This window comes from Danio rerio, chromosome 7, assembly GCF_049306965.1.
Source record: "Danio rerio strain Tuebingen ecotype United States chromosome 7, GRCz12tu, whole genome shotgun sequence".
In the NCBI taxonomy this organism is placed as follows: Eukaryota; Metazoa; Chordata; class Actinopteri; order Cypriniformes; family Danionidae; genus Danio; species Danio rerio.
The window spans coordinates 76,926,527-76,940,991 of NC_133182.1; the positions used below are offsets into that span (position 1 = coordinate 76,926,527).

Below are 14,465 nucleotides of genomic sequence, written 5' to 3' on the forward strand. Positions count from 1 at the left end.
TGATTCTGGCTTGTTGATTTTCCCATGTTGTCACACAAGGAAGCAGTGTGTTTGAGCTTTTCCTTCAATACTATTCTATAGTTGTGCCGCACATTAACTCAAATGTTGTCAATTAGCCAATCAGAAACTTCCAAAACCTTGACATCATCATCTGAGCTTTTCCAGAGGCAGAATAATCTTATTGTGTGTAAACCTGACTTTCAAGAAAAGTTATAACAATTTCTCAATAAATCTCTCTCACATTATTCTACTGTTAAGCTGAACAGAAACACATGTGATAATCGTAACTTACCTAAAAGAGAAAACGTTTAGTCATATTAACATCTGACTTTTTATAAAATGGTTATGTGCCTTTGTATACAGTGTATGTAAACTTCTGCTTTCAACTGTATATTAAAACTAAGCAATGTTTCAATCGAAGAATAATTAGTTAATTTTTACTGTAAAACAAGACAAATCAAATTGTTTTTATTTTATTTTTTACACACACACACACACACACACACACACAAAATTGTACTATGATTGTTTTATGTGTTTTTTATTTCTTTTATTCAGATGCTTATTATCTGATTGATAATGTGCCACATCATAATGTCTCGACATGCATCAGGCAGTTTCCACTTTCTGTCAAAGATATTTTTAGGCACTGTCCTGCTTTTTATACAGAAAGCTCTTTTATGCACTGAACTCATTTGAAGAGTTGTTTAGTATCATTTTGAGGAGGTTTTAGAATTGTTGTTAATGTAAAAAAATCTTATGTAACACACTTGCATTTGTTTGTTTGCTGGTTTTATTGTTTATTACTTGCATTTTTTATAAGTTTTTGACATCACAAATAGACGCTAAGATTCTGAAATGGTATTAAAGGGATAGTTCACACAAAAACTAAAATTACCTCATCATTTACTCATCCTCATGACTCATTTTTTCTGATATTTTTTAAAAGAAGATATTTTGAAGAATGCTGACTGCACCCATTGACAACCATAGTAAGAAAAAAAAGTCAATAAGTCAATAGGTCAAGTCAAATAAGTCAATAAGTGCCAGCATTTTTCCCAAAAATCTTCTTTCGTGTTTTGTCGAAAGAAACTGAAACAGTTTTGAACAAGGTAATGGTGATTAAATAATGACAGACTTGTACATTTTGTGTGAATTATCCCTTCAAAAACACTCCTCAATTTCCAATACTATGATACGAAAGAGGATCCACTTTCCTCTATAGGCTCTTTCTTTACAGCGGCACCTTCTGAAATCTCTCCTAAGTCAGTTGCTGGTGAACCCGCGGTGTTTTTAATGTCAGTGTTTTTACATGCACTTTGCTTAAGAGTAACTGAAGGCGTTTGTGTCCACTGAAGCTGTAATCCTGCAGGATCTAAAGCCAGCACAGCATCTTCAGCCTCCAGGACCACACAGAGCTCCTCCACAGCCGCGATTTCCTCCGTTACTGGAAAAAATGCTGTCTTTTTCTCCTTCAGCTGGGTCCCTACCTGCATACAAACATCCATTCATTAATCCATTCATTTGTTCATTCATCATCCATCCATCTATCCATTCATCCACCCATTTATCCGATTCATTCATTCATCCATCCACCCATCATTAATTCATCCATCAATTAACAATAGTGAATTTAAAATCTTGATGGTCCAGGATCAACAATAGTGAATTTATAATCTTGATGGTCCAGGATCAACAATAGTGAATTTATAATCTTGATGGTCCAGGATCAACAATAGTGAATTTATAATCTTGATGGTCCAGGATCAACAATAGTGAATTTATAATTAATCTTGATGGTCCAGGATCAACAATAGTGAATTTATAATCTTGATGGTCCAGGATCAACAATAGTGAATTTATAACTAATCTTGATGGTCCAGGATCAACAATAGTGAATTTATAATCTTGATGGTCCAGGATCAACAATAGTGAATTTATAATCTTGATGGTCCAGGATCAACAATAGTGAATTTATAACTAATCTTGATGGTCCAGGATCAACAATAGTGAATTTATAATCTTGATGGTCCAGGATCAACAATAGTGAATTTATAATCTTGATGGTCCAGGATCAACAATAGTGAATTTATAATCTTGATGGTCCAGGATCAACAATAGTGAATTTATAATCTTGATGGTCCAGGATCAACATTAGTGAATTTATAATCTTGATGGTCCAGGATCAACAATAGTGAATTTATAATCTTGATGGTCCAGGATCAACAGTAGTGAATTTATAATCTTGATGGTCCAGGATCAACAATAGTGAATTTATAATCTTGATGGTCCAGGATCAACAATAGTGAATTTATATTTAATCTTGATGGTCCAGGATCAACAATAGTGAATTTATAATCATGATGGTCCAGGATCAACAGTAGTGAATTTATAATCTTGATGGTCCAGGATCAACAGTAGTGAATTTATAATCTTGATGGTCCAGGATCAACAATAGTGAATTTATAATCTTGATGGTCCAGGATCAACAGTAGTGAATTTATAATCTTGATGGTCCAGGATCAACAATAGTGAATTTATATTTAATCTTGATGGTCCAGGATCAACAGTAGTGAATTTATAATCTTGATGGTCCAGGATCAACAATAGTGAATTTATAATTAATCTTGATGGTCCAGGATCAACAATAGTGAATTTATAATCTTGATGGTCCAGGATCAACAATAGTGAATTCATAATCTTGATGGTCCAGGATCAACATTAGTGAATTTGTAAATAATCTTGATTGTCCAGGATCAACATTACTGGATTTATAATCTTGATGGTCCAGGATCAACATTAGTGAATTTATAATCTTGATGGTCCAGGATCAACAATAGTGAATTTATAATCTTGATGGTCCAGGATCAACATTAGTGAATTTATAATCGTGATGGTCCAGGATCAACAATGGTGAATTTATAATCTTGATGGTCCAGGATCAACATTAGTGAATTTATAATCTTGATGGTCCAGGATCAACATTAGTGAATTTATAATTAATCTTGATGGTCCAGGATCAACATTAGTGAATTTATAATCTTGATGGTCCAGGATCAACAATAGTGAATTTATAATCTTGATGGTCCAGGATCAACAATAGTGAATTTATAATCTTGATGGATTTATAATCTTGATGGTCCAGGATCAACATTAGTGAATTTATAATTATTCTTGATGGTCCAGGATCAACATTAGTGAATTTGTAATTAATCTTGATGGTCCAGGATCAACATTACTGGATTTATAATCTTGATGGTCCAGGATCAACATTAGTGAATTTATAATCTTGATGGTCCAGGATCAACATTAGTGAATTTATAATCGTGATGGTCCAGGATCAACAATGGTGAATTTATAATCTTGATGGTCCAGGATCAACATTAGTGAATTTATAATCTTGATGGTCCAGGATCAACATTAGTGACTTTATAATCTTGATGGTCCAGGATCAACAACAGTGAATTTATAATCTTGATGGTCCAGGATCAACAATAGTGAATTTATAATCTTGATGGTCCAGGATCAACATTAGTGAATTTATAATTAATCTTGATGGTCCAGGATCAACAATAGTGAATTTATAATCTTGATGGTCCAGGATCAACAATAGTGAATTTATAATCTTGATGGTCCAGGATCAAAATTAGTGAATTTATAATCTTGATGGTCCAGGATCAACAATGGATAATTTATAATCTTGATGGTCCAGGATCAACAACAGTGAATTTATAATCTTGATGGTCCAGGATCAACAATAGTGAATTTATAATCTTGATGGTCCAGGATCAACATTAGTGAATTTATAATTAATCTTGATGGTCCAGGATCAACAATAGTGAATTTATAATCTTGATGGTCCAGGATCAACAATAGTGAATTTATAATCTTGATGGTCCAGGATCAACAATGGATAATTTATAATCTTGATGATCCAGGATTAACAATAGTGAATTTATAATCTTGATGGTCCAGGATCAACAATAGTGAATTTATAATCTTGATGGTCCAGGATCAACATTAGTGAATTTATAATCTTGATGGTCCAGGATCAACATTAGTGAATTTATAATTAATCTTGATGGTCCAGGATCAACATAAGTGAATTTATAATCTTGATGGTCCAGGATCAACAATAGTGAATTTATAATCTTGATGGTCCAGGATCAACATTAGTGAATTTATAATCTTGATGGTCCAGGATCAACAATAGTGAATTTATAATTAATCTTGATGGTCCAGGATCAACAATAGTGAATTTATAATCTTGATGGTCCAGGATCAACATTAGTGAATTTATAATTAATCTTGATGGTCCAGGATCAACAATAGTGAATTTATAATCTTGATGGTCCAGGATCAACAATAGTGAATTCATAATCTTGATGGTCCAGGATCAACAATGGTGAATTTATAATCTTGATGGTCCAGGATCAACATTAGTGAATTTATAATCTTGATGGTCCAGGATCAACATTAGTGAATTTATAATCTTGATGGTCCAGGATCAACAATAGTGAATTTATAATCTTGATGGTCCAGGATCAACATTAGTGAATTTATAATCTTGATGGTCCAGGATCAACAATAGTGAATTTATAATCTTGATGGTCCAGGATCAACATTAGTGAATTTATAATCGTGATGGTCCAGGATCAACAATGGTGAATTTATAATCTTGATGGTCCAGGATCAACATTAGTGAATTTATAATCTTGATGGTCCAGGATCAACATTAGTGAATTTATAATTAATCTTGATGGTCCAGGATCAACATTAGTGAATTTATAATCTTGATGGTCCAGGATCAACAACAGTGAATTTATAATCTTGATGGTCCAGGATCAACAATAGTGAATTTATAATCTTGATGGTCCAGGATCAACAATAGTGAATTTATAATCTTGATGGATTTATAATCTTGATGGTCCAGGATCAACATTAGTGAATTTATAATTATTCTTGATGGTCCAGGATCAACATTAGTGAATTTGTAATTAATCTTGATGGTCCAGGATCAACATTACTGGATTTATAATCTTGATGGTCCAGGATCAACATTAGTGAATTTATAATCTTGATGGTCCAGGATCAACAATGGTGAATTTATAATCTTGATGGTCCAGGATCAACATTAGTGAATTTATAATCTTGATGGTCCAGGATCAACATTAGTGACTTTATAATCTTGATGGTCCAGGATCAACAACAGTGAATTTATAATCTTGATGGTCCAGGATCAACAATAGTGAATTTATAATCTTGATGGTCCAGGATCAACAATAGTGAATTTATAATCTTGATGGTCCAGGATCAACATTAGTGAATTTATAATTAATCTTGATGGTCCAGGATCAACAATAGTGAATTTATAATCTTGATGGTCCAGGATCAACAATGGATAATTTATAATCTTGATGGTCCAGGATCAACAACAGTGAATTTATAATCTTGATGGTCCAGGATCAACAATAGTGAATTTATAATCTTGATGGTCCAGGATCAACATTAGTGAATTTATAATTAATCTTGATGGTCCAGGATCAACAATAGTGAATTTATAATCTTGATGGTCCAGGATCAACAATAGTGAATTTATAATCTTGATGGTCCAGGATCAACAATGGATAATTTATAATCTTGATGATCCAGGATTAACAATAGTGAATTTATAATCTTGATGGTCCAGGATCAACAATAGTGAATTTATAATCTTGATGGTCCAGAATCAACAATAGTGAATTTATAATCTTGATGGTCCAGGATCAACAATAGTGAATTTATAATCTTGATGGTCCAGGATCAACATTAGTGAATTTATAATTAATCTTGATGGTCCAGGATCAACAATAGTGAATTTATAATCTTGATGGTCCAGGATCAACAATAGTGAATTTATAATCTTGATGGTCCAGGATCAACAATGGATAATTTATAATCTTGATGATCCAGGATTAACAATAGTGAATTTATAATCTTGATGGTCCAGGATCAACAATAGTGAATTTATAATCTTGATGGTCCAGAATCAACAATAGTGAATTTATAATCTTGATGGTCCAGGATCAACATTAGTGAATTTATAATCTTGATGGTCCAGGATCAACATTAGTGAATTTATAATCTTGATGGTCCAGGATCAACAATGGTGAATTTATAATCTTGATGGTCCAGGATCAACAATAGTGAATTTAAAATTATTCTTGATGGTCCAGGATCAACAATAGTGAATTTATAATCTTGATGGTCCAGGATCAACAAAGGTGAATTTATAATCTTGATGGTCCAGGATCAACAATAGTGAATTTATAATCTTGATGGTCCAGGATCAACAATAGTGAATTTAAAATTATTCTTGATGGTCCAGGATCAACAATAGTGAATTTATAATCTTGATGGTCCAGGATCAACAAAGGTGAATTTATAATCTTGATGGTCCAGGATCAACATTAGTGAATTTATAATCTTGATGGTCCAGGATCAACAATGGTGAATTTATAATCTTGATGGTCCAGGATCAACAATAGTGAATTTAAAATTATTCTTGATGGTCCAGGATCAACAATGGTGAATTTAAAATGAATCTTGATGGTCCAGGATCAACAATAGTGAATTTATAATCTTGATGGTCCAGGATCAACAATAGTGAATTTATAATCTTGATGGTCCAGGATCAACAATAGTGAATTTATAATCTTGATGGTCCAGGATCAACATTAGTGAATTTATAATTAATCTTGATGGTCCAGGATCAACAATAGTGAATTTATAATCTTGATGGTCCAGGATCAACAATGGTTAATTTATAATCTTGATGGTCCAGGATCAGCAAAAGTGAATTTATAATCTTGATGGTCCAGGATCAACATTAGTGAATTTATAATCTTGATGGTCCAGGATCAACATTAGTGAATTTATAATCTTGATGGTCCAGGATCAACATTAGTGAATTTATAATTAATCTTGATGGTCCAGGATCAACATTAGTGACTTTATAATCTTGATGGTCCAGGATCAACAACAGTGAATTTATAATCTTGATGGTCCAGGATCAACATTAGTGAATTTATAATTAATCTTGATGGTCCAGGATCAACAATGGTGAATTTATAATCTTGATGGTCCAGGATCAACAACAGTGAATTTATAATCTTGATTGTCCAGGATCAACATTAGTGAATTTATAATCTTGATGGTCCAGGATCAACATTAGTGAATTTATAATTAATCTTGATGGTCCAGGATCAACAATAGTGAATTTATAATTAATCTTGATGGTCCAGGATCAACAATAGTGAATTTATAATCTTGATGGTCCAGGATCAACATTAGTGAATTTATAATTAATCTTGATGGTCCAGGATCAACAATGGTGAATTTATAATCTTGATGGTCCAGGATCAACAATGATGAATTTATAATCTTGATGGTCCAGGATCAACAATAGTGAATTTATAATCTTGATTGTCCAGGATCAACATTAGTGAATTTATAATCTTGATGGTCCAGGATTAACAATAGTGAATTTATAATTAATCTTGATGGTCCAGGATCAACATTAGTGAATTTATAATTAATCTTGATGGTCCAGGATCAACAATAGTGAATTTATAATCTTGATGGTCCAGGATCAACAACAGTGAATTTATAATCTTGATGGTCCAGGATCAACATAAGTGAATTTATAATTAATCTTGATGGTCCAGGATCAACAACAGTGAATTTATAATCTTGATCGTCCAGGATCAACATTAGTGAATTTATAATTAATCTTGATGGTCCAGGATCAACAATAGTGAATTTATAATCTTGATGGTCCAGGATCAACAATAGTGAATTTATAATCTTGATGGTCCAGGATCAACAATAGTGAATTTATAATCTTGATGGTCCAGGATCAACAATAGTGAATTTATAATTAATCTTGATGGTCCAGGATCAACAATGGGGAATTTATAATCTTGATGGTCCAGGATCAACAATGGTGAATTTATAATCTTGATGGTCCAGGATCAACAATGGGGAATTTATAATTAATCTTGATGGTCCAGGATCAACAATGGTGAATTTATAATCTTGATGGTCCAGGATCAACATTAGTGAATTTATAATCTTGATGGACCAGGATCAACATTAGTGAATTTATAATTAATCTTGATGGTCCAGGATCAACATTAGTGAATTTATAATCTTGATGGTCCAGGATTAACAATAGTGAATTTATAACTAATCTTGATGGTCCAGGATCAACAATAGTGAATTTATAACTAATCTTGATGGTCCAGGATCAACAATAGTGAATTTATAATCTTGATGGTCCAGGATCAACAATAGTGAATTTATAATCTTGATGGTCCAGGATCAACAATAGTGAATTTATAATTAATCTTGATGGTCCAGGATCAACAATAGTGAATTTATAATCTTGATGGTCCAGGATCAACAATGGTGAATTTATAATCTTGATGGTCCAGGATCAACAATGGTGAATTTATAATCTTGATGGTCCAGGATCAACAATGGTGAATTTATAATCTTGATGGTCCAGGATCAACAATGGTGAATTTATAATCTTGATGGTCCAGGATCAACAATAGTGAATTTATATTTAATCTTGATGGTCCAGGATCAACAATGGTGAATTTATAATCTTGATGGTCCAGGATCAACAATGGTGAATTTATAATCTTGATGGTCCAGGATCAACAATAGTGAATTTATATTTAATCTTGATGGTCCAGGATCAACAATAGTGAATTTATAATCTTGATGGTCCAGGATCAACAATAGTGAATTTATATTTAATCTTGATGGTCCAGGATCAACAATGGTGAATTTATAATCTTGATGGTCCAGGATCAACAATGGTGAATTTATAATCTTGATGGTCCAGGATCAACAATGGTGAATTTATAATTAATCTTGATGGTCCAGGATCAACATTAGTGAATTTATAATCTTGATGGACCAGGATCAACATTAGTGAATTTATAATCTTGATGGTCCAGGATCAACATTAGTGAATTTATAATTAATCTTGATGGTCCAGGATCAACAATAGTGAATTTATAATCTTGATGGTCCAGGATCAACAATAGTGAATTTATAATTAATCTTGATGGTCCAGGATCAACAATAGTGAATTTATAATCTTGATGGTCCAGGATCAACATTAGTGAATTTATAATTAATCTTGATGGTCCAGGATCAACAATAGTGAATTTATAATCTTGATGGTCCAGGATCAACAATAGTGAATTCATAATCTTGATGGTCCAGGATCAACATTAGTGAATTTGTAATTAATCTTGATGGTCCAGGATCAACATTAGTGAATTTATAATCTTGATGGTCCAGGATCAACATTAGTGAATTTATAATCTTGATGGTCCAGGATCAACAATAGTGAATTTATAATCTTGATGGTCCAGGATCAACAATGGTGAATTTATAATCTTGATGGTCCAGGATCAACATTAGTGAATTTATAATCTTGATGGTCCAGGATCAACATTAGTGAATTTATAATTAATCTTGATGGTCCAGGATCAACATTAGTGAATTTATAATCTTGATGGTCCAGGATCAACAACAGTGAATTTATAATCTTGATGGTCCAGGATCAACAATAGTGAATTTATAATCTTGATGGTCCAGGATCAACAATAGTGAATTTATAATCTTGATGGATTTATAATCTTGATGGTCCAGGATCAACATTAGTGAATTTATAATTATTCTTGATGGTCCAGGATCAACATTAGTGAATTTGTAATTAATCTTGATGGTCCAGGATCAACATTACTGGATTTATAATCTTGATGGTCCAGGATCAACAATAGTGAATTTATAATCTTGATGGTCCAGGATCAACATTAGTGAATTTATAATCGTGATGGTCCAGGATCAACAATGGTGAATTTATAATCTTGATGGTCCAGGATCAACATTAGTGAATTTATAATCTTGATGGTCCAGGATCAACATTAGTGACTTTATAATCTTGATGGTCCAGGATCAACAACAGTGAATTTATAATCTTGATGGTCCAGGATCAACAATAGTGAATTTATAATCTTGATGGTCCAGGATCAACAATAGTGAATTTATAATCTTGATGGTCCAGGATCAACATTAGTGAATTTATAATTAATCTTGATGGTCCAGGATCAACAATAGTGAATTTATAATCTTGATGGTCCAGGATCAACAATGGATAATTTATAATCTTGATGGTCCAGGATCAACAACAGTGAATTTATAATCTTGATGGTCCAGGATCAACAATAGTGAATTTATAATCTTGATGGTCCAGGATCAACATTAGTGAATTTATAATTAATCTTGATGGTCCAGGATCAACAATAGTGAATTTATAATCTTGATGGTCCAGGATCAACAATAGTGAATTTATAATCTTGATGGTCCAGGATCAACAATAGTGAATTTATAATCTTGATGGTCCAGGATCAACATTAGCGAATTTATAATCTTGATGGTCCAGGATCAACATTAGTGAATTTATAATTAATCTTGATGGTCCAGGATCAACATTAGTGAATTTATAATCTTGATGGTCCAGGATCAACAATAGTGAATATATAATTAATCTTGATGGTCCAGGATCAACATTAGTGAATTTATAATCTTGATGGTCCAGGATCAACATTAGTGAATTTATAATTAATCTTGATGGTCCAGGATCAACATAAGTGAATTTATAATCTTGATGGTCTAGGATCAACAATAGTGAATTTATAATTAATCTTGATGGTCCAGGATCAACAATAGTGAATTTATAATCTTGATGGTCCAGGATCAACATTAGTGAATTTATAATTAATCTTGATGGTCCAGGATCAACAATAGTGAATTTATAATCTTGATGGTCCAGGATCAACAATAGTGAATTCATAATCTTGATGGTCCAGGATCAACATTAGTGAATTTGTAATTAATCTTGATGGTCCAGGATCAACATTACTGGATTTATAATCTTGATGGTCCAGGATCAACATTAGTGAATTTATAATCTTGATGGTCCAGGATCAACAATAGTGAATTTATAATCTTGATGGTCCAGGATCAACATTAGTGAATTTATAATCGTGATGGTCCAGGATCAACAATGGTGAATTTATAATCTTGATGGTCCAGGATCAACATTAGTGAATTTATAATCTTGATGGTCCAGGATCAACATTAGTGAATTTATAATTAATCTTGATGGTCCAGGATCAACATTAGTGAATTTATAATCTTGATGGTCCAGGATCAACATTAGTGAATTTATAATTAATCTTGATGGTCCAGGATCAACAACAGTGAATTTATAATCTTGATGGTCCAGGATCAACAATAGTGAATTTATAATCTTGATGGTCCAGGATCAACAATAGTGAATTTATAATCTTGATGGATTTATAATCTTGATGGTCCAGGATCAACATTAGTGAATTTATAATTATTCTTGATGGTCCAGGATCAACATTAGTGAATTTGTAATTAATCTTGATGGTCCAGGATCAACATTACTGGATTTATAATCTTGATGGTCCAGGATCAACATTAGTGAATTTATAATCTTGATGGTCCAGGATCAACATTAGTGAATTTATAATCGTGATGGTCCAGGATCAACAATGGTGAATTTATAATCTTGATGGTCCAGGATCAACATTAGTGACTTTATAATCTTGATGGTCCAGGATCAACAACAGTGAATTTATAATCTTGATGGTCCAGGATCAACAATAGTGAATTTATAATCTTGATGGTCCAGGATCAACAATAGTGAATTTATAATCTTGATGGTCCAGGATCAACATTAGTGAATTTATAATTAATCTTGATGGTCCAGGATCAACAATAGTGAATTTATAATCTTGATGGTCCAGGATCAACAATGGATAATTTATAATCTTGATGGTCCAGGATCAACAACAGTGAATTTATAATCTTGATGGTCCAGGATCAACAATAGTGAATTTATAATCTTGATGGTCCAGGATCAACAATAGTGAATTTATAATCTTGATGGTCCAGGATCAACAATGGATAATTTATAATCTTGATGATCCAGGATTAACAATAGTGAATTTATAATCTTGATGGTCCAGGATCAACATTAGTGAATTTATAATCTTGATGGTCCAGGATCAACATTAGTGAATTTATAATTAATCTTGATGGTCCAGGATCAACATTAGTGAATTTATAATCTTGATGGTCCAGGATCAACAATAGTGAATTTATAATTAATCTTGATGGTCCAGGATCAACATTAGTGAATTTATAATCTTGATGGTCCACGATCAACATTAGTGACTTTATAATCTTGATGGTCCAGGATCAACAATAGTGAATTTATAATCTTGATGGTCCAGGATCAACAATAGTGAATTTAAAATTAATCTTGATGGTCCAGGATCAACATTAGTGAATTTATAATTAATCTTGATGGTCCAGGATCAACATTAGTGAATTTAAAATTAATCTTGATGGTCCAGGATCAACATTAGTGAATTTATAAGTAATCTTGATGGTCCAGGATCAACAATAGTGAATTTATAATCTTGATGGTCCAGGATCAACATTAGTAAATTTATAATTAATCTTGATGGTCCAGGATCAACAATAGTGAATTTATAATAAATCTTGATGGTCCAGGATCAAGAACAGTGAATTTATAATCTTGATGGTCCAGGATCAACATTAGTGAATTTATAATTAATCTTGATGGTCCAGGATCAACATTAGTGAATTTATAATCTTGATGGTCCAGGATCAACAATAGTGAATTTATAATCTTGATGGTCCAGGATCAACAATAGTGAATTTATAATCTTGATGGTCCAGGATCAACATTAGTGAATTTATAATCTTGATGGTCCAGGATCAACAATAGTGAATTTATAATCTTGATGGTCCAGGATCAACATTAGTGAATTTATAATCTTGATGGTCCAGGATCAACATTAGTGAATTTATAATCTTGATGGTCCAGGATCAACAATAGTGAATTTATAATTAATCTTGATGGTCCAGGATCAACAATAGTGAATTTATAATCATAATATTCCAGGATCAACATTAGTGAATTTATAATCTTGATGGTCCAGGATCAACAATAGTGAATTTATAATCTTGATGGTCCAGGATCAACATTAGTGAATTTATAATCTTGAAGGTCCAGGATCAACATTAGTGAATTTATAATCTTGATGGTCCAGGATAAACATTAGTGAATTTATAATCTTGATGGTCCAGGATCAACAATAGTGAATTTATATTTAATCTTGATGGTCCAGGATCAACAATGGTGAATTTATAATCTTGATGGTCCAGGATCAACAATAGTGAATTTATAATCTTGATGGTCCAGGATCAACAATAGTGAATTTATAATCTTGATGGTCCAGGATCAACATTAGTGAATTTATAATCTTGATGGTCCAGGATCAACAATAGTGAATGTATAATCTTGATGGTCCAGGATCAACAATAGTGAATTTATAATCTTGATGGTCCAGGATCAACAATAGTGAATTTATAATCTTGATGGTCCAGGATCAACAATAGTGAATTTATAATTAATCTTGATGGTCCAGGATCAACAATGGGGAATTTATAATCTTGATGGTCCAGGATCAACAATGGTGAATTTATAATCTTGATGGTCCAGGATCAACAATGGGGAATTTATAATTAATCTTGATGGTCCAGGATCAACAATGGTGAATTTATAATCTTGATGGTCCAGGATCAACATTAGTGAATTTATAATCTTGATGGACCAGGATCAACATTAGTGAATTTATAATTAATCTTGATGGTCCAGGATCAACATTAGTGAATTTATAATCTTGATGGTCCAGGATTAACAATAGTGAATTTATAACTAATCTTGATGGTCCAGGATCAACAATAGTGAATTTATAACTAATCTTGATGGTCCAGGATCAACAATAGTGAATTTATAATCTTGATGGTCCAGGATCAACAATAGTGAATTTATAATTAATCTTGATGGTCCAGGATCAACAATAGTGAATTTATAATCTTGATGGTCCAGGATCAACAATGGTGAATTTATAATCTTGATGGTCCAGGATCAACAATAGTGAATTTATAATCTTGATGGTCCAGGATCAACAATGGTGAATTTATAATCTTGATGGTCCAGGATCAACAATGGTGAATTTATAATCTTGATGGTCCAGGATCAACAATGGTGAATTTATAATTAATCTTGATGGTCCAGGATCAACATTAGTGAATTTATAATCTTGATGGACCAGGATCAACATTAGTGAATTTATAATCTTGATGGTCCAGGATCAACATTAGTGAATTTATAATTAATCTTGATGGTCCAGGATCAACAATAGTGAATTTATAATCTTGATGGTCCAGGATCAACAATAGTGAATTTATAATTAATCTTGATGGTCCAGGATCAACAA

General features: G+C 32.4%; 1 protein-coding gene across 2 annotated transcripts in view; it reads right to left on the reverse strand.

The window, feature by feature from the left end:
* Window positions 1-525: 525 nt before the first annotated feature.
* The window catches only part of ccdc149a (coiled-coil domain containing 149a), a 107,142-nt gene continuing 93,202 nt past the window's right edge, over window positions 526-14,465 (reverse strand). For both annotated transcript variants that reach the window (NM_001006020.2, NM_001430977.1), the window contains one exon: window positions 526-1,490. In NM_001006020.2, the coding sequence (NP_001006020.2) occupies window positions 1,191-1,490 (300 nt within the window). In that variant the 3' untranslated portion in view covers window positions 526-1,190. The remainder of the gene's footprint in view (window positions 1,491-14,465) is intronic.